The sequence below is a fragment of the Mus musculus genome, chromosome 7, assembly GCF_000001635.26.
Source record: "Mus musculus strain C57BL/6J chromosome 7, GRCm38.p6 C57BL/6J".
Taxonomy (NCBI): domain Eukaryota; kingdom Metazoa; phylum Chordata; class Mammalia; order Rodentia; family Muridae; genus Mus; species Mus musculus.
The window spans coordinates 26,078,103-26,099,129 of record NC_000073.6 but is presented as its reverse complement, the minus strand read 5'-3'; the positions used below and the strand labels follow the sequence as shown (position 1 = coordinate 26,099,129).

General features: G+C 43.0%; 1 protein-coding gene across 5 annotated transcripts in view; it reads right to left on the bottom strand.

Annotated features, from left to right (window-relative positions):
- Positions 1 to 2,932: 2,932 nt before the first annotated feature.
- Cyp2b13 (cytochrome P450, family 2, subfamily b, polypeptide 13) overlaps positions 2,933 to 21,027 on the bottom strand; it is a 34,810-nt gene continuing 16,715 nt past the window's right edge. For 2 of the 5 annotated variants that reach the window (XM_006539508.4, XM_006539511.2), the window contains 8 exons: positions 18,370 to 18,532; positions 18,091 to 18,240; positions 17,321 to 17,481; positions 13,101 to 13,277; positions 12,507 to 12,648; positions 10,698 to 10,885; positions 10,388 to 10,529; positions 2,933 to 3,490 (listed from right to left, as the gene is read on the bottom strand). In XM_006539508.4, coding sequence (XP_006539571.1) covers positions 3,309 to 3,490; positions 10,388 to 10,529; positions 10,698 to 10,885; positions 12,507 to 12,648; positions 13,101 to 13,277; positions 17,321 to 17,481; positions 18,091 to 18,240; positions 18,370 to 18,532 — 1,305 coding nt within the window. In that variant the 3' untranslated portion in view covers positions 2,933 to 3,308. The remainder of the gene's footprint in view (positions 3,491 to 10,387; positions 10,530 to 10,697; positions 10,886 to 12,506; positions 12,649 to 13,100; positions 13,278 to 17,320; positions 17,482 to 18,090; positions 18,241 to 18,369; positions 18,533 to 21,027) is intronic. The other 3 variants (XM_006539509.4, NM_007813.2, XM_006539510.4) reach the window with 3 other exon arrangements.

The following is a 21,027-nucleotide window of genomic DNA, read 5'->3' as shown; positions in this document are numbered from 1 at the left end:
GGCAAAAAAAAAAAAAAAAAAAAAAAAAAAACTTATAGGAAGATCTCTGCACCCAGTCCCAAAACACCTAGAGGAAGTTCCATTCCTAGGCACTCTAACACACCCAGAATCATAGGGTCAGAGGTGAGAAGGACACAACATCTGTTCAAACACCACCGGGAGTAACTGGGAACAGCAGGATCCAGGAATGCAGGAACCCTGCCCAACCAATGGCTTTGTGTTCCTTCTGGTCTGAGCAGGTGCTCTAAGCAGACTTTGGGCACAGATTTCTTCAGCCGGTCCCAAAATACCCAAAGGAAGTTCCACTCCCAGGCACTCTAACACAGACAGGATCATAGGCTCAGAGATGAGGCGGACATAACATCTGTTCCAACACCACCAGGAGTAACTGGAACCAGTGGGATCCAGGGATTCAGGAACCCCACCCAACCTTTGGCTTAGATTCTGTCCAGTCTGAGCAGGTGCCCTGAGCAGACTTTGGGCACAGATCTCTGCAGCCAGTCCCACAACACACAGAGAAAATTCCACTCCCAGGCACCCTAACACACCCAGGACACAAGATCACAGGATCACAGGATCTCAGGAGCTTGGTCATACCAGGATCTCAGGGTCCCACAGGCAGCATGAATCCCAGACACACCCAGAAGCTCAAGATCAGAGGATCCCATAATCACAGGATCACAGACAGCTGGACTCTGAGGAGTTCTGACACAATCAGGATCACAGAAAGGACAGGCTCCTGTCAGATATAGAAAGGCAGGTAGAATCAGTTGGCAGGAGGCAAATGTAAGAACATGAGTAACAGAAACCAAGATTATTTGGCATCATCAGAAACCAATTCTCCGACCAGAGCAAGTGTTGGATAAACCATCACACTGGAAAAGCAAGATTCAGATCTAAAATCACTTCTCATGACTATGATAAAGGACTATAAGAAAGACATAAATAACTCCCTTAGAGAATACAGGAGAACACAGATAAACAGGTAGAAGCACTTAAAGAGGAAACACAAAGTCCCATAAAGAGCCTTACAAATACAGAGGCAGATGCTCACAGGCAACCACTGGACTGAACATGGGGTTCCCAATAGAGGAGTTAGAGAAAGGACTGAAGGAGTTGAAGGGATGTGAAACCCCATAGGAAGAACAACAATGTAAGTCAACCAGACCCACACACACACACACACACACACACACACACACACACACAGAGCTCCCAGGGACAAGTACACATGGCTCCATGGCTTCAACTGCATATGTAGCAGAGGAAAGCCTTGTCAGGCATCATTGGGAGGAGAGGTTCTTGGTCCTATGAAGGCTTGATAGATGGCCCAGTGTAGGGGAAATGAGGGTGGGGAGATGGGAGTGAGTGGGTGGGTGGGTGGAGGAACACCCTCATAGATGCAAGGGAAGGGAGGATGGGATAGAGGGTCTCTGGGAGGGGAAAACAAGGAAAGGGGATAACATTTGACATGTAAATGAGGAAAATATCAATTTTTTAAAAAAAAACAAAGTATAGAACAATCTGTTGAGGATGTGGCACAAAAGGAACGTTTCTCCATTACTAGTGGGAGTGTAAACTTGTACAACTACTTTGGAAATCAATCTGGCAGTTTCTCAGAATATTGGAAATAAGCCTATAATTGCTATAGGGTTCCTGGGTATATACTCCAAATGATGTTCCACCATACCTCAAGGACATGGACTCTGCAAAGTTCAAAACAGCTTTATGTGTAACAGCCAGGAACTGGAAATAACCAAAATGCCTCTAAATCAAAGAATGGACAAAGAAAATGTGGTTCATTTATATAATGAGATACTATTCAACTATAAAAACAAGAACATCATAAATTCTGCAAGCAAATAGATGAAACTAGAAAATATCATTCTAAGTGAGGTAACCCAGACCCAAAAGGACATGCACTTAACACTTAAAAGTGGATATTAGATACACAGTACAGGATACCCATGCTATACTCTATGGAACCAAAGAAGCTAAACAAGAAGGAAAGCCAAAGTAAGGATGGCCTAATCACACTTACACAAGAGAAAAAAGTAGTCACAGGAAGTAAATCAAGGGAGGGATCTGGGTGGGGGAGTTATGGGGGTTATTCGTGATTGGATGTGTGGAGAGACAGGAGAGAGGGAAGAGGACTAGGAGTATAAATGGAAGTCTGAACACAACAGAGAAGGGAAGAGGGGTATCTTGAGAACATGACAGAGACCTAGGATAGGGGAGGTACCCAAAAATCAATAGGATGACCATACGCACAGCAATGAGGATATAGAAACTGAAGAATCTACCTCCTAGCTGAGACAGAAGGAAGAACCATCCAGAGACTGCTCCACCCGAAGATCCATCCCATAAACAGCCACCAAACCCAGACACTATTACATATGCCAGTAACATTTTGCAGACAGGACCCTGATATAGCTGTCTCTTGTGAGGCTATGCCAATGCCTGGCAAATAAAGAAGTGGATGCTCACAGTCATCTATTGGATGGAACATAGGGTACCCAGTGGAGGAGCTAGAGAGAGTACCCAAGGAGCTGAAGGGGTCTGCAACCCTATAGGAGAAAAAAAATATGAACTAACCAGTACCCCCAGAGCTCATAGCTCTAGCTGCATATGTAGCAGAAGTTGACCTAGTCAGCCATCATTGAGAGGAAAGGCCTTTGGTCTTGTGAAGATTATATGCCCCAGTACAGCAATATGCCAGGGCCAGGAAGCAGGAGTGGGTGGGTTGGCGAATGGGGCAGGGGGAGTGTATAGGGGACTTTCAGGATAGCATTTGAAATGTAAATGAAGAAAATATCTAATAAAAAACGAAAGAGCATGAAAAAAAAAAACCCATGATGGTATGTGACTGTGTCCTGTAAAATATAGAAACCTAGATAATATTATGTGAAATAAAGGCACGATACACCATACATCACACACTATGTGATTCTGTTTACCTGAAACATACCTAGTATGTTGACATACTAGGCAAGTCTGTAGACATAGAATTCAGACCTTGTACAGGGCCCATTAGCACAGACCACAGAGTGTGAAGTTGGGAGGAAGAGGGAAGTGACTCAGCATGAGATGTGGACTCCAGAAGTCTCTGTTCACAAATCAAGTATGATAGTTGATTGTTTTCTCCAGTGCCATTCACAGGGAAGAACACACCTTCCAGCTGTGGAGAACCACAATAGGAGGAAAGATGTGAGCAGCAACATACAGTCTAGTTTCCAGCAGCTCTCTCAGAGGCACAAAAATAGAGCCATTCTCAACAAAAGTGGGGCCACCTGGCTGCCTCAGCCCAGTCAGCGGGCCAAGAAGCAGATCTGGTACGTTGGAGGTATTTTTCCAATACCACTCTCCTTGGGAGTGAGGTCAATGTCCTTAGAAGCAACAGGGCTTGCCACAGAGAAGTTCTGGAGGATGGACGTGAAGAAAAGGAACAATTCGTTGCGGGCAATGCTTTCACCAAGACAAATGCGCTTTCCTGTGGGCACAGAAAATGATCCATGTGAGCAGCCATCCATTGTATAGACTTTAGAATGTCACATCCATAATCCCATTTAGACATCCCTGCTCATTGAATAAATAACAATGAGTTTGACCATCACCCTGCTACTCAGGTAAGAATGTTAAGAGAATTTTACAGGCAAATGGAACTAAAAAATACCATCTGAGTGAGATAACCCAGACCCAAAAGCACATGTGCAATATGTACTCACTGATTAGTGGATATCAGCCACAAAGTACAGGAGGATACCAACAATGTAGCCCAAACACCCAAAGAAGCTAAACAAGAGAAAGGCCCAAGTGAGGATGCTTGGTTCTAACTTAGAAGGGGGAATAAAATACTCATAGGAGGCAGAAAGAAGGAGGAAACTAGGTGGGAGAGGTCATTGGGAGGATAATGAGGAGGTCAGGATCAGGTGTGAAGGGACACAGGAGAGAAGGCCAGGAGAATGAATAGAAATTTGCAGCGGCTGGGGCGGGGTGCAGGAGAGAAAACCTCTAGGAAATCCCAGAAATCTGGGATGGGGGAGGCCCCCAGATGCTATGTGGGGTGATGTTAGCTGAGACTCATAGCTATGGGGCTATGGAATCTGGAGAGATCACTTCCTGTAGCCAAGCAGGACCCCAGTGGATGGATAAGGACACCAACCCACCCACAGACATTAGATCAAAAGTCTAAAAGAAACGCAGGGGCAAAGATAGAGCCAAAATGAGGGAACAGACAAGCAATAACCAACCGCAGCATGAAATGGGCAAACGTCAATCCCCAACATCATGAATAATATTCTGTTATGCATGCAAACAGGATCCTAGCATAGCTGTCCTCTGAAAAGCTCCATCCATCAGCTGTGCGAAACAGATGCAGATATCCACAGATAAACATTGGACAGAACTCAAGAACTTTTATGGAGAAATTGATGGCCCCAAAGGGGATAAGAATGCAACAAGAAGACCAACAGAGTCAACTAACCTGGACCCTTGGGGGCCTCTCAGAGACTGAACCACCAACCAAAGAGTATATACAAGCTAAACCTATCCCACACACACATATGTAGCAGATTCACAGCTCAGTCTTCATATGGGTCCTGAACAACTATAGCAGGTGCTATCCCTAAGACTGTTGCCTCTCTGTAGGATATGGTCTTCTAGCTGGGTCACCTTGTCTGGCCTCAGTGAGAGACGATGAGTCTAAACCTGCAGAGACTCAATGAGCCAGGGTTGAGGGATACCTACAAGGGTCCTCCACTCTCTCAGAGGCCATCTCGGTCTGTTCTCAGTCCAACACATAGGCCAAGACTGCATTTTTTCCTTTTGCCAAAGCTTGTTGCACCAAAGTTGGCTCTGCCTCTCGAGAGCCCCAAAACAGCTCTCTCCTCCCCAAACTAACAGTTCTCCAACCTACATCATGTCTGCCTTGTTCCCACAGGGCTATTGACTCATTCCTACATGTGTTTAAAACTCATAATTTGGGGTTAGTAATTGAAAGTCTATGCTCAGATAATGTTCAATCATGTGACATGATTCCATTCTGGGATATATCCAACACATGGCTAGTTGACATCTTTACTAAGGGCTGGAGCAGGTGGAGCCATAGCTTTACCACCATCTTAACTAAGGGCAGTCACATGCCTGGCAGCCAACTCTCTTATTGCAAGTCATGGCTTCACTGTCATCTTGATTAAGAGCAGCAACATGTGCCTTCAGCAGACCAGGGAAGTAGGTCTCCAACATTACTTTTGAATTTCAATAAGACATTTGTATGATTTCTGTACTGTCTTGAGAATGGTTTACAATATTTCTCTATGTTTTTACTCTTTAAACTGTAGTGTATTTTAATATTATTTTGGAGGTCTTACAATATTAAAAAGGTTACAGATTACTGCCTTTAAAATATGTTTGCCTCAGGCAAAAGACACTGTCTATAAGACAAAAAGACCACCAACAGACTGGGAAAGGATCTTTACCTATCCTAAATCAGATAGGGGACTAATATCCAACATATATAAAGAACTCAAGAAGGTGGACCTCAGAAAATCAAATAACCCCCTTAAAAAATGGGGCTCAGAACTGAACAAAGAATTCTCACCTGAGGAATACCGAATGGCAGAGAAGCACCTGAAAAAATGTTCAACATCCTTAATCATCAGGGAAATGCAAATCAAAACAACCCTGAGATTCCACCTCACACCAGTGAGAATGGCTAAGATCAAAAATTCAGGTGACAGCAGATGCTGGCGAGGATGTGGAGAAAGAGGAACACTCCTCCATTGTTGGTGGGATTGCAGGCTTGTACAACCACTCTGGAAATCAGTCTGGCGGTTCCTCAGAAAATTGGACATAGTACTACCGGAGGATCCAGCAATACCTCTCCTGGGCATATATCCAGAAGAAGCCCCAACTGGTAAGAAGGACACATGCTCCACTATGTTCATAGCAGCCTTATTTATAATAGCCAGAAACTGGAAAGAACCCAGATGCCCCTCAACAGAGGAATGGATACAGAAAATGTGGTACATCTACACAATGGAGTACTACTCAGCTATTAAAAAGAATGAATTTATGAAATTCCTAGCCAAATGGATGGACCTGGAGAGCATCATCCTGAGTGAGGTAACACAATCACAAAGGAACTCACACAATATGTACTCACTGATAAGTGGATACTAGCCCAAAACCTAGGATACCCACAATATAAGATACAATTTCCTAAACACATGAAACTCAAGAAAAATGAAGACTGAAGTGTGGACACTATGCCCCTCCTTAGATGTGGGAACAAAACACCCATGGAAGGAGTTACAGAAACAAAGTATGGAGCTGAGATGAAAGGATGGACCATGTAGAGACTGCCATATCCAGGGATCCACCCCATAATCAGCTTCCAAATGCTGACACCATTGCATACACTAGCAAGATTTTACTGAAAGGACCCAGATGTAGCTGTCTCTTGTGAGACTATGCCGGGGCCTAGCAAACACAGAAGTGGATGCTCACAGTCAGCTAATGGATGGATCACAGGGCTCCCAATGGAGGAGCTAGAGAAAGTACCCAAGGAGCTAAAGGGATCTTCAACCCTATAGGTGGAACAACATTATGAACTAACCAGTACCCCTGAGCTCTTGACTCTAGCTGCATATGTATCAAAAGATGGCCTAGTCGGCCATCACTGGAAAGAGAGGCCCATTGGACACGCAGACTTTGTGTGCCCCGGTACAGGGGAACGCCAGGGCCAAAGGGGGGGAGTGGGTGGGTAGGGGAGTGGGGGTGGGTGGGTAAGGGGGACTTTTGGTATAGCATTGGAAATGTAAATGAGCTAAATACCTAATAAAAAATGGAAAAAAAAATATGTTTGCCTCTTTTTTGCTAATGTTATTAAGCTATAATATAGCCTTAAACTTTTATAAGCTATAGATTTGTATAATGATAAACTATATAAAGGTCAAAAAAGTTTCCAGTCTCTTTATAGAATATGTTTATACATAAAAGGGTTTTGTACTGATCCTAAAAGAGCTTCAATTCAAAAATCACTTTTTAAGGCTCAAACCTAACAAGTTCTAGACACAAAAGCTACTATAGCAGTTGTGGTCTCATAAAAACTACTATAATTAAATACAAGATGATAGTCAGTAACCTTATAAATGAACATGTCATTTGATTAGTTCGAAATTATATTTAAAGGCATACTAAGAACTGATGCAATTAATTTCAATATTAAGGTTTTTTAGCCTCCTGTTTTATGTTTGCTAAGTACAGTTTAGAGCAGATAACTAGAAACAGACAAGTTTTTTAACCCAGATATACTTTATAGGTACTAGCCTTAAAAGCTCTCAGAGATCTGCTGAATATGGCATTAAATGTTTATTATGACAAACAGAGACTCCCAAATTCTAATAGTGACCTACTCTAGGTCTCCTAAAGGATATGGACACAAAAATGAAAAACTAACCTGGATTGTAATACCCAAACCATTAAGTAAGACTGCCCCAATGTCTTGCCCACTGTCAGGGCCTGGCCTGAACTGTGGACAGAGAACACCTAGAAAGTTAATTTTTCTCTCCCATGTTCCTCCTCCACAGGGGAAATGAAAAGGCCTGTCATCTTCTGGCCCTAACAGAGTGACTGCCTTTGCCATGTTGCAATAGAGACCACAGAAATCTGAGAGAATTATCTAGGTAGTGGACTATGAACTAATCTGCCATTTTAATTAACATAAGGCATCTAGATTATAATTTATCTTTCTCAGGTCCTGATCATCACATTGACAGCTAAGCTAACTGTAACTTGACAGCTAGAGGACAACCAGCAACTGACACTTTAGCCCAAGGTAATCAACCAACATGTTATCTCCTTAGACAATTCATTAGCTAGTTAAAACTACCATATCTGTTCATAGAAAGACAAACAGGTTTGGCTTGCTCACAGGCTTCATGATAAAAGAAAAACAGGTTTCAGGTGTAGATTTTTGCTCTTCCCTCATCTAAAGTAACTCACTTTACACTGACTGCTCCCATTGATCAAACATCTGTATCTCATGGTATATAAGTGGATAGGAAAAAGAAGTAAACTTCCTGCAATGTCTGAGGATATGAAAGGCTTAGTTATTGGGATCTAAGAAACTGTTTTAGGGTCTAAGAAAATGTTTTGAGCTTGGTAAATGCAAGTTGTGAAGTTTGGAGGATGTGAAAAACTTGGGTGGTAATAGGAAAGTCGTTGAACATACATAAAAGGAACAAAAATTCTTCAGATTTCTTCCTATTACATTTGGACTTCAAAACTTCAGAGTTCTAACATTAATCAATGAAGTGCTAATATATTATTAGCCTAAATCTGGTAAATACTCACCGCTATATAATCCCGTATTATACTTTCATTCAAGATGTTAAATTTCCTTTGGTTGTCTTTTAACTATAGACTTAGAGGTGTTTCTCATTGTGCTAAATGAATATACATTCAGTGTTCTGAATAGAGGGGAAAAGTCCCTCTTGCTCCTTCTGCTCCATGGAAGGTTTCTGTATTCCCTGAGCTCGCCTTCAAGACTGCTCATGTTTTTCACAAATACTGTTTACCAGGCCTCTACTATAACACAATATGGTGTTTGCTATCCTTTTTCTACAATGTGCATTTCAAAACAGACTACAATTAACATTTCTAAAATGTATCTATTTTGTAAGCTTAAAAAGATTCTTCTAAGCTTCAGGAAAGAGACTCGAGGGGGCAGGGGGCTGGCAAGATGGCTCAATGGGTAAGAGCACTGACTCCTCTCCCAAAGGTCCTGATTTCAAATCCCAGCAACCACATGGTGATTCACAACCACACGTAATGAGATCTGACGCCCTCTTCTGGTGCATCTGAAGTCAGTTACAGGGTACTTATGTATACTAGTAAACAAAGCAGAGCAAGCAGGGACTGACCGAGCACAAGTTGACCAGTGCAAGCAGGGCCAACTGGAGCAAACAGAGATCCTAAAATTCAATTCCCAACAACCACATGGAGGCTCACAACCATCTGTACAGCTACACTGTACTCACATACATAAAATAAATAAAATAAATCTTCTTTTAAAAAAAGAAAGAAAACATACTCAGATTCACCTCTTATGGGTCAAATGGACTCCATCTGGATAAATACCTCTGTCAATCAACAGCCTAACTTCCCCACCTGCTGCCTATTCCAGAGGGTGGGATCCACCCCTCCCCTGGTTCTGGGACTCCCCTTCCCCAAATATCAAGAACATGGGCCAAGGGGTTTTAAAGGTACACCCAAGAAAAAAAGTTTTCTCCCTAACATAACTTTATTTTCTTCCTCTACTAGGTAGGTAGAAGTTTTTCAGCATCCTGCCTAATTCACATGTTCACTCAAAATCTGCATCCAGAACACTTTAAGAGAAGCCACCCACACGTGCTCCTGTCTACTCTCAAGGGCCCTTCTCCTGGGCCTGCACTTTCCTAGCTGCAGATGGTCCCACGGATCCTGGAAATCAGTGAAACATCCAACTTTCCCAGGACTTGTCCAGCATCCCAATTTTCCTTGGGTCCCAAAGACAGACCATTACCCTAAAGTTAACAAGAAGTAGGTTAAAGAACAGGACAGCTGCACTCCTGCTCCACCACGACCCCTTCTAGTTTCTCATTTTTATTTAAACAAGAAGGGAGAAATGTTGGTTTACAAACAATTCCACTAGACTTCTCCTAAAGACCTAGCAATAGCTTACATCATCATCTGCCACCACTGCCTGCCAGGTGCAAGCCAGATGCAGCATCAACAGCATATAAAAATGACTCTCTACCCCTTTCTCTCTCTCCCTCTACTCTATTCCCCCATCTCTCTCTCTCTCTCTCTCTCTCTCCCTCTCCCTCTCCCTCTCCCTCTCCCTCTCCTTCTCTCTCTCTCTCTCTCTCTCTCTCTCTCTCTCTCTCTCTCTCTCTCTCTCTCTCTCTCTCTCTCTCGCATGCACACACACACACACACATATATCGTGTTCCTGGCCAGCTTCTCTTTCTGTCCTTCTTTCTGCCCACCTCTGTCCCCCTTCTCTAAGTTCTCACTTTCCCTTCTTCCACAAATAAACATTATAACAGACCTGTCACATGATATGGTTTACCAGGGGGTATCATGCCTGACATGTACCCTTTACCCCACCTGACACTGCATTATATTTCTTAGCATTGCCTTTAAACAACTTCCAAAAATGCATCCTGACCTGGATGCTCCTTTAGTTGAGGAATCCCCTCAGGGGGCTGTAGCCAGGTTAAATGGGATTGATCAGGCAAGGCAGCTGGGATACACTCAGTAAACAGGGACCTATTGCCATTTGTATCCCAGAGGGTGGGCCTGCCCTCTAGTGTCTGGGAAAGGAATAACAGGTCTGTCTCACCTGTGGAGAAGGGTAGAAAAGCTTCACTTTTCTTCAGTGCCCCATTGGCATCCAGGAAGTGGTCAGGATTGAAACTGTCTGGTTGTTCAAAGTACTGTGGGTCATGGAGAGCTGAACTCAGGATGGGGTACACCTCAGTGTTCTAGGAGACATTACAAGATACAAAGATATTATTCTACCCTGACTCTCATATGGAAAACAGTCAGTACCTAAGTAAAACAGAATGCAGGGAAAACACAGGGTGAGGTTTGTGATTAGCAGAGTGGAGGACACTCAGGGAGTATTGATGAGGAATCAAAGCTGGTCTCACCTTGGGGAGCAGGTACCCTCGGAACATGGTATCTTTGGTCACTCTGTGTGGTGCTCCAGTAGGGACAATATCTGAAAATCTCTGAATTTCGTGAATGACTGCATCAGTGTATGGCATTTTGGTGCGATCATCAAGGGTTGGTAGCCGGTGTGAGCCGATCACCTGATCAATCTCCTTTTGGACTTTCTCTGCACAATAAAGGGGGAACGTATACCTGTGTTACTGACTTTGTAGCAATGGTATTGTATTCTAACAGCCAACAACCCAGGAAAAGTGTGCAGTAAGGAGACCCTGCTGAGAAACTGAGAAACTGCCCCATTCTTAAGTGCCTGCCTCTCCATGCCCATGTTTAAAACTATATTAAATCTCTCCTCCATGAGCTTCAACCTCATTTCAGCAGGGTTTTACTAAAAAAAGAAAAATAGACAGAAAAGGACTACTGCACAGGGAGACTTCAGACCAGTCATGATGAGGCAAGAGTGGGGTTAGGGAGAGAGAAGCAGGAGAAATTATCACCTTGGCAATGAATAAAATACACAAACAAACACTCACACACACGCACACACACACCACATCTTGACATGGAACTTTATATTAAGAACTTGAAGCTATGTCAACAGAAATGTAACAGAGAAGTTGGTAAATTAGTAAATTAATCAATCAATAGACACATGTAGAAATGAATATATAAGAAAATCAATGGATAAATGAATATATGGACAGATTCCTGAGTTAATGAACACACTAAGTACTGGATTGTGTATTCAACTTGTAAGTCAACAAATGATTCAATTAGTGGATGAGTGAGGAATTGGATAGACAAACAGAAAAGGGAATCAAAGGCCACTTAGTGAAAGGATTATGAAATGAAACCTGTTGATAGAATGAGAGATGAGTGTATGAATGAATCGATGGCCAATATTTTATTCAACTCTGCTGATCAAAGGAAAACACTTAAGTTGATTCATTCAAATAAATAAATAAATGCCTACTTTGGTGATTAAAAAATCAATAAGCACACAAATAATCAGTTGATTTAGAATTGGATGGTTGACTGGGAAGATTTGTATGTGTGTGTGTGTGTGTGTGTGTGTGTGTGTGTGTGTGTGTGTGTGTGTTCGCACACATACATGTGCCCGTGTCTCTGTGTGTGTGCATACATGGGCACATGCACACAAGTGCATACATACATCTGTCCATTCATGTGTGTATTTGTGAATAAATGTTTAGCAAGAAGATAGAAGGATGAGTGAGTAAATAGGCCTTTAGGTAGGTTGGTGCTTAGTTGTGTGAGAATGACTGAAGAGAGAGGCCAATGACAGGTTCATTGATGGGTGTACAAATAGGTGGGTGGATGAACAGTATAAGTAGATTGATGGAGAAGTGGATGTATAGAAATATGAATAATATATGAATGTAAAGATTGAAGGAAGGTGGAAGGAAGAGATGGAGGGAAGAAAGGAATGATACATTGATGAATGGAAGGATGGATGGATGGATGGATGGCATACAGGTGCATGGGGGATAGATGAATGAATAGATTGATAGATGGACAGAAAATGGATAAATGGAGGAGTAGGTGGATGGATGGATAGATGATTGGATAAAACTTTTAGTGATAGGGGAAAATAACAGAAAACTGGTCAGCTGAGTGTTCATTCACACACCACCAGCCACTGCCTTAGTATAGAAGTATAGCAAAGCCTTCAGAATTCCAGATGTAAGTGGTTCATGTCTCATTCATCCACACAAAATCCCTGCAGGCAAAGGGGAACTAGAAAATCCCCCAATGGTCCACATGTGGCACACCTGCAACATGGGGGTACATGAGCATGAGCAGGAAACCACAGCAGAGAGTGGTGCTGGTAGTCTCAGTTCCAGCAAAGAAGAGAGAGAGCACAGACATCATGAGGTTCTGGTGATGGAACTCCGTGTTGTGGTTTGACTTCTCCTGGTTCCAGATGGGAAAGAGAAGAGATGGTCAAGATTGGCTTGCAAGGAGATGAACACATTTATGAGCACTGTCTTTCTGTTTGTTATTCTCACACTATTTTCACAGCTTGTTATTTCTCAGCTTGAACACTCTCCATTGATTTCTTCTCTCTTCTCTTTCTCTCTACTTTGCTCTTTTGTGATTTATTGTCTTTTTATCTCCCAGACTCATTCTTCTGTGGTCTTTCTGTTCTTTGCCCTTTGTCTTGTGTTTCTTTCCCACTCATGTGCCTTCTCTCCTCCCTATGTCATTTATCTCCTTTTCTCTGTTCTTTATTTTCCAGATATTCTGCATCTCCTCCACTGTTTCTTCCTCTCCTCACCATCCTCTGTCCCCTCCCATCTTTTTCTATGACCACATCCTCATTCTTCACTCTCATCCATCGCCTCTCTCATCCATGCAGGATTAACCTTCTCCATCCTCAGCAGATAGGTATCGATGAAGTCTCGTGGCTCACTGGGGTCCAAGGTTGCCCTGTGCTTTTCCACACGATGGGTAATGAAGTTGAGGATTTCCTGCTGGTTTTTAGCAATTTGTCTGTGTACACCAGGAAAGTACTTCAAGAGACCAGAGAAGAGCTCAAACATCTACAAGAAAGAAGGGCCCAGGAGGTCACCTGGAGCTATCAGGTTCCAAAAAGTCGACAGTGTTCTATCTTAGTCACTGATTTAATATGTTGGGAGACACCATGACCAAGGCAACTCTTACAAAAGAGAGATTTAATTGAGAGTTTACCTATGGTTTCACGTTATTTCATTAACATTATAGTAGGAATCACCCATGTAGACATGGAGCTTAAGGCTTACATCCTGATACACAGGCAGGCAGGAAGAACAATGGAGAACACTGGGCCTTACATGGGCTTCCGAAACCTCAAAAAACACCCCAACAACACACTTCCTCCAACAAGGACACACCTGTCTATTCCTCAGAGTAAAATCTCCTCTCCCTTTTTCCTTAAATCAGGACTCCCATTTCTTAAGCACAGGACTTAAAAGACTTAAAAGATTCGAATGTACATCCAAAATTCTTTCTTCAATCCCAAACCTCCTCAACTTTACTTCTATTCCTAGTCTAGCTGTCCCAACAACTTGAAACCCATTCACAGACCAATCCAGGATTTTCCTTGGAATCTTCTTCCTGGTCCAGCCTCACAGACAGTACTTCCATAACCCCAGATATTCTAGCAGAACCTTAATAATAAATAAACAGACTGTTCTTCCTAATATTGACCAACATTCTCTTTTCTTTGGGTCCCTAACAACGATGAACCAGTGTCAGCAGGAAGTACCCAGAGAGAACGACACCCACTTACCTAACATGCATAGGAATTTGAATGTCTGAGAAGCAATTAGAAAAATGTTCAAAGTTCTTAGTCATCAGGGAAATGCAAATCAAAACAAATCTGAGTTTCCATCTCACACCTGTCAGAATGACTAAAATAAAAAAACTCAAGTGATAGCACATGCTGGGGATGTTGTGGAGCCAATACTACTTCATTGCTGGTAGGAATGTAAATTTGTACAACCACTTTGAAAAACAAATTTGGTGATTTCTTAGAAGACTTGGAGTAATTCTACCTCAAGAACCAGCTATACCACTTCTGGGTATACATCCAAAATATGTATAAACATCCCACAAAGGCACTTGCTCAACCATGTTCATGAAGCTTTATTCATGATAGCCAGAAACTGAAATCAACCTAGATGTCCACAACTGAAGAATGGATAAAGAAAATGCAGGACATCTACACAGTGGAATACTTATTCAACTATGAAAAATCAAGACATCATGGATTTTGCAGGCAAGTGGATAGAACCTCAGAATATAATCATGGTTGGGGTAACACATTCTCAAAAGAATATGGGTAATATGTGCTCACTTATAAGTGGATATTAGTCATAAAATACAGGTACCCTAGGTATTACAGTCCACAGACTCAAAGAAACTAAAAAGAAGGAAGGCCCAAGTGAGGAAGCTTGAATCTCACTTAAAAGGGAGAATAAAAATAGTCATAAGAGGCAGATGGAGGGGGGAACTGGGAGGGAGGGAGGATGGAGAAGGGAGTGAGGGATTCAGGATCAGATGTGGGAAAGGACAGGAGATGGCTAGATGAAAATGAATGGAAATCTAAATGATGGAAGTGAGGAGGTGGTGGAGGGAGGAATCTCCAGGATGAGACCTGGGATAAGGGAGGCACCCAAAAATCAATGGGGGTGAACTTAGCTGTTACTCACTACACTGGAGATATGGAACCTGAAGGACCCAACCCCTGTAGCCAGACAGAAACCCCAGTGGAACAAGAGATACAACAACCCACCCACAAAACTTTAGACCCAAAATTTATCCTGTCTACAAGTAGTGCAAACACACATTGGGGATGGAGGAGAATGAAAGGGAATGGCCAACCAATAACCAGCCCAAATTGAGACCCACCCAGTGGGCAAGCACCAATTCCTAACACTATTAACGGTATTTTGCTATGCTTGCAGACAGGTTGCCCTCTGAGAGGTTCTACCCAGCAGCTGACTCAGACAGATACAGACACCCACAGCCTAACAGTGGATGGAGCTTGAAGATTTTATGGAACAACAGAAGGAAGGATTACAGGGACCAAAGGGGGGCTAGGAATGCCACAGGAAGGCTAACAGAGTCCTTAGGACTCTCAGAGACTGAATCACCAGACAAAGAACTTACACAGGTTGGATCTAGGCCTCCATGCTCACATGTAACAGATTTGCAGGTTGGTGTTCATGTGGTTCCTAAGCCACTTGTACAGGGCTATCCTATAACCTGCAGCCTGTATGTGAGATATGTTGCTCTAGCTGGGAACCCTTCTCCAACCTCAGTGGGAGAGGATGTGCCTAACCTCACAGAGACTTGAAATGCCAAGGTGGAGAGAAACCCAGGAGGCCCACCACTCAGAAAAGAAGGGGAGAGGTGGATGGAAGAAGGATCATGGAAGGGGATAACCAGGAAGGGCATACAGTGAATGGGATGTAAAGTGAATAAGTAACAAAGTAACAAAGCCCCACAGGAGGAGCATCAATATGAACTAACCAGTACCCCCAGAGCTCCTTGGAACTATACCACCAATCAAAGAAAACACATGGTGGAACTCGTGGCTCTAGCTATATATGTAGCAGAGGATGGCCTAGTTGGTCATCAATGGGAGGAGAGGCCCTTAGTCCTGTGAAGGCTCTATGCCCCACTATAGGGTAATGCCAGGACCAGGGATAGGAGTGGGTGGGATGGGGGGCATGGGGAGGGGGAGGAGATAGGGGATTTTCAAAGGGAAAACTAGGAAAGGAGATAGCATTTGAATGTAAATGAAGAAAATATCTAATAAAAAAAGTAAAATAAAATTTAAAAATAAAAAGGAAAGGAAGGAAAAAAGAAAGGAAGAAAGGAAAGAAAGAGAGAGGGGGAGGGAGGGAGGGAGGAAGGGAGAGAGGAAGGAAGGAAGGAAGGAAGGAAGGAAGGAAGGAAGGAAGGAAGAAAGGAAGGAAGGAAGGAAGGAAAGAGATGAGAATGATGGGCTCTGTCAGGCCTGAGGATGGCAAACATAGCAGACATTGTATCAGTAAGATTTGTCTTTGACCCTTCTCCGCTTGCTAAACCATTAGATTGTATTTGTACAACCAGTTTACAAGGTCCATGCCCTCATTTGGCCACTGACTCATTCCTGACCCAAAACACCAAGGTCCAACAATCAATATTCATTATTTGAGTAACATTCAGTCAGGATTTCAGAACTCACTCTAGACAGACTCCAACTTTTCTCTTAAGAAAACCAACCTGCAAAAACGCCTCTTTGCTACTGCTTTTTTGCCTTGGAAGCCTCACCTCCTACTTGTTTCTCCAGGGGGATAAATCTCATTTGTGCCAAGAGCTTGGGGTCCGAGTGTGTCCTCTATTAACTCCAAGGAACCACCATCCCTAACACTAGGCCCACAAATTTGATAAAAAACACACAAAGCTCTCTCTCTCCTTCTCTCTCTCTCTCTCTCTCTCTCTCTCTCTCTCTCTCTCTCTCTCTCTCTCTCTCTGTCACACACACACACATACATCATATATGTACATTATACACATGTATGCTTTTGAACTTCTTAATCTATCTCTAACCTTTGTCTTTCATTCTCTGTATCTCCCATTTCCATTCCTCTGCTATCTCTCACATTTTGCTTTACTTAATTGTCTTTGTTTGTTCTAATTTCTGGTTTTTTGGTTTATGTGCACAGGGTCTCATGTAAGCAAGACTTGCCAAGGATCACTCTGAATTTCTCATCTCCCTACCTCCATGTGCTGGAATTGCCCATGTCATATACTACCTTACCCAGGATATAAGGAGGCAGGATTCATGCATGAAAACCAAGTCTTCCACTGTCTGGCTATACCCACACCACCCACTTTATCACTGACTGCATATGTATGTGTATGACTCTGTATTTCCACATTCAGGTCTCTCCATCTTGCTCACCATCACTCCCACCCTGCCTCAGGTTGCAGCCTCCTTGTCGCTCCATGATGTCTATGCCTTTGTTCCAAGCCTAAAACACTCCCTCTTTCACCCACAAATCAGCTTCTTCTTAACTCTGCCCTGGATGCTCCTCTCTTCCCAAGCACTGACCTGGCAGGAGAATGACCTTAAGAGTGAATATATCTGATACATCAGATTCAGCAAACGCAGGAACTGTTCATCTGTGTAGTCAAAGCGCTCTCCAAAGACAATGGAGCAGATGATATTGGCTGTAACACACTGGAAGAAAAAGGTTGGATCCAGGGGGGCTCCTAGAAGATGAGGAGGCAGAAGAAGACATGGGGTCAAAGACATGGAGAAGATTTGGCATCAGCCTCACCTGAAAGGCTACCCCTTTCACTACTCAAAGAATAGAAACACTTGCTACCACATGGGCACCTATGATGGGCCAGCCCCTAAGCTAAGTGATGCATGTACCATTTTATTTCATTTCCCTTGGTGGTATAAAATAGATGTGATGATATTTATACACACAAGCTGGGAGGCTAACTTCAATAGTGGAATTAAACTAATCACAACTGGGATGAGAATTCTGGGACTCAGAGGTAGAGTGTGTGTAGTCTCCATACTGCACCTTCTCCCTGGTCACCATTCTGAGTCTGAGCTTAAAGTTAACTCCTAGTGTCAGGAAAGGACAGAGGAAGGTTCAGGGATTGCCTGTGTGGATTCACAAGCCCTTCACAGTCCACTCCTATCTGCCAATCTTCCTCCATCACTTCTCAGACTTCTAGGCTCTGGTGTTCCAGAAGCCATCAGGACCTGCTTCTGGCTGCCTTTCTATTCCAGATAGAGTAATAGACCCTGGTAGTTGGAGGGCTGCCATTGCTCAAACAGAATTGGACCCTTGCTCTGGAACTCACCCTGGTATTTCTTCAGTTCCTCCACCAAACATTGGGCCTCCTCCTTTATCCTCTCCTCCACACTCCGCTTTCCCATTCCAAACTCTTTCATGGTGGCCAGAGAGAATCGCCGAAGGGTCTTCCAGCGTTCCCCACTAGAAAAAAATATGCCTAAGAAGGAAGGAGGAGCATAGGTGGGTAGGTTACATTGGAAGTTCAGGGAATCCTCAGTCATTCCCCAGAGCTTGGGCCTCACCTTTCAAGCTCACATCATCCACTCTACCCTCTCCAATATCTCACCATAGTCCTGCATAACTAGCTGAGCTGCAGCAATGGTCCCCCGGCCAGAAAAAGCCTCAGCGTTGTTCACCAGAGCCTCCCTTATCGTCTGTGTCCCACACAACACAACCACGGGCCTCGGTCCCAAGTGCACTGTGAACACATCTCCATGTTTTTCTTGAAGCTGCCAAGCATAAGTGTAAAAGTTCTTGTTAAACTGTTAAAATACTTAGTAACAGATTGGCAAATTGCCCCCTCCTACCCTGGCCACTCTTACACATCAGAGGACATAAAAATTAAAGAGTTCTTGTATCACTGACTCTGTAATGATTGATAAGATGTCCTAACCAGTGTACCAGTGCTGTAGAGTAGGGGAGCAAGGGCAGCACATTCTTATAATCCTGGCACTTGGGAAGGAGAGACCAGAGAACCAGTAAACATCCTTGGCAACATATCCAGCTGGAGGCCAGCCTGGCTACCTAAGGCCCTCTCAAAACACATGCACGCCTCTCCATGCCTATGCTCCTCCATCTGACCAGATACTTACTGGCATCTCATCTAAGAACCATTCTTCCTGTGACCCAGCTACAACCTTATCAATACCCCTTACAATATATACAAAAAACAAACCTGATCCATTTGCTGAGTACTTGGGACAGGAAATGAATGACCCCTGGGGTCTCCTGAATGTCAGTCATATCTGTAGTACAGATCATTGGGAAACTCTATGGCAATACAACCATCTCTGGGCATTTCCAGGGAATTGTTGCCTGGAATATCAAAACCATCCAGTGCAGAAAGCTGTTGAATAGAATGGTGCATGTTTGCAAATAACCCACCCTCGTCCTCTTGTGACCTGTAGCTCAGTTTAGATTTCCATGCAGCTAAGAAAAATTAGAAACTGTGGAAATAGTCAGCACCTGTGTTGTTTAGGGATTAATTCTCTGAAAAAAACAAAACAACCTCTATACATGTTTGGATTAGCTGTACTTATGGTTTCAGATGGGGTCACCCCATCGAATCTTATGCAACAATGAACTAACAGTCCTACCTTAGAATAATGATAAGAATGAAACTTGCTGACTAAATGTTAACATGGAAGTCAATTTTGTTTACATCTGCTGCATCTCAGTGATGTTCATACACAGGTACAGTCACTGCACTTGTCGAAATGGTGGGAAGGTAGTGAATACAAAAGTATAAAACAGGAACTGGTCTTCATGTTAACTGATATGCCCCTGAATGATAAGCTTGTGTTTATTCTGAAGATTCACGGAGCTGTTCTTTTTAGATGATGACCCACTGCAACAATGTCTTCCCTCAAAATTATAACTGGAGCTGGAGAGATGGCTCTCTGGCTAGGGGTACTTGTGGCATTGCAGAACTCCTGAACTTAGACTTTCTCCAATGTCACATTGCAAATGAATGCCTGTAATGCCAGCTTCATGGGATTTAAGGTTCTCTTTTGGCTTTTGCAGAAACCAGGTGTGAATGTGTGTACTTATACACAAACACACAATTATGATGTGAGATGAGAGAAGTGGGAGAAAGGGAGAGATGACAGATAGATGAGTGGATAAATACATAGATGATAGACAGAGAAATTAAAATACTTGACAGAGATGTAGATACATACATAAATAAATAGATAAATGACAGATTAATGAATGGATAAATAAATAGATGACAAAAATGGAGAGATAATAGATGATAGAAGGTAGATAGATGATAGATATGTTATTGACACATAGGCAGTTTAGCAATATGAGAGAGAGAGAGACAGACAGAGAGAGAGAGAGAGAGAGAGAGAGAGAGAGAGAGAGAGAGAGAGAGAGAATGCTTGGGGCTAGCAGCTAAGAGCACTTGCTGCACGGTCATGATGACCAGATTTTGGATCTCAGCACCTATATAACAAGTCATGGGGTTCATATGCTCCTCTGACCACAGATATAGTATTGGAGGGTGAACATAGAAGATTTCTGAGACTTGCTGAGTTCATGACCCAGATTCATGGAGGAACCCTGCTTCCAAGGACTAGGTAGAGTGACAGAAAAGAACACATGAGTCCCTCCTCTATCCTCTGTCACATGAATAGGTGTGTGCACACAATTTGAAATATATTCACACATATATGCACACATACATATACACATACATACATAATACTCATGAATAAGCATGTTTTAGAAGTTATAGTTAAGGTTACCTTAAAATGGTATACACTTCCTCTCCAAGCCCCTTGCTGTTTTCCCTACTTCTCTTCTAACATCTGTAAGAACAGTTTTACCATGAACCAAGTCAGATTATTCACTGAAACCCATATTATTTATACTGATTCCCTTCCTCAAGCTCTGTGGTATATGCATGTTTACAAAACTAAGATCAAAGAATACCATGGTCTGCACAGCAGTACCTTGTGAGGCATCGGGCTATGCACAGAGAGCCTAGTCTCCATTCGAGTTGAGAGGTGAACCCTGGGAACAGGTGGTGATAATTCACCTACATGGGACAGAAGGAGTTCTCTCATATCTCCTGGACTCAAGGCTCCTGTCAAAGTTACCCCCACAGACAGCCCCTACCGGAGAAGCATGGCTAGTAGTCACATAGGCAATGTCCCAAGCTTCTGACCTTCAGGCTAGACTCCTCCCTAGTTACCTAGCCATAGTAAAGACAACAGAA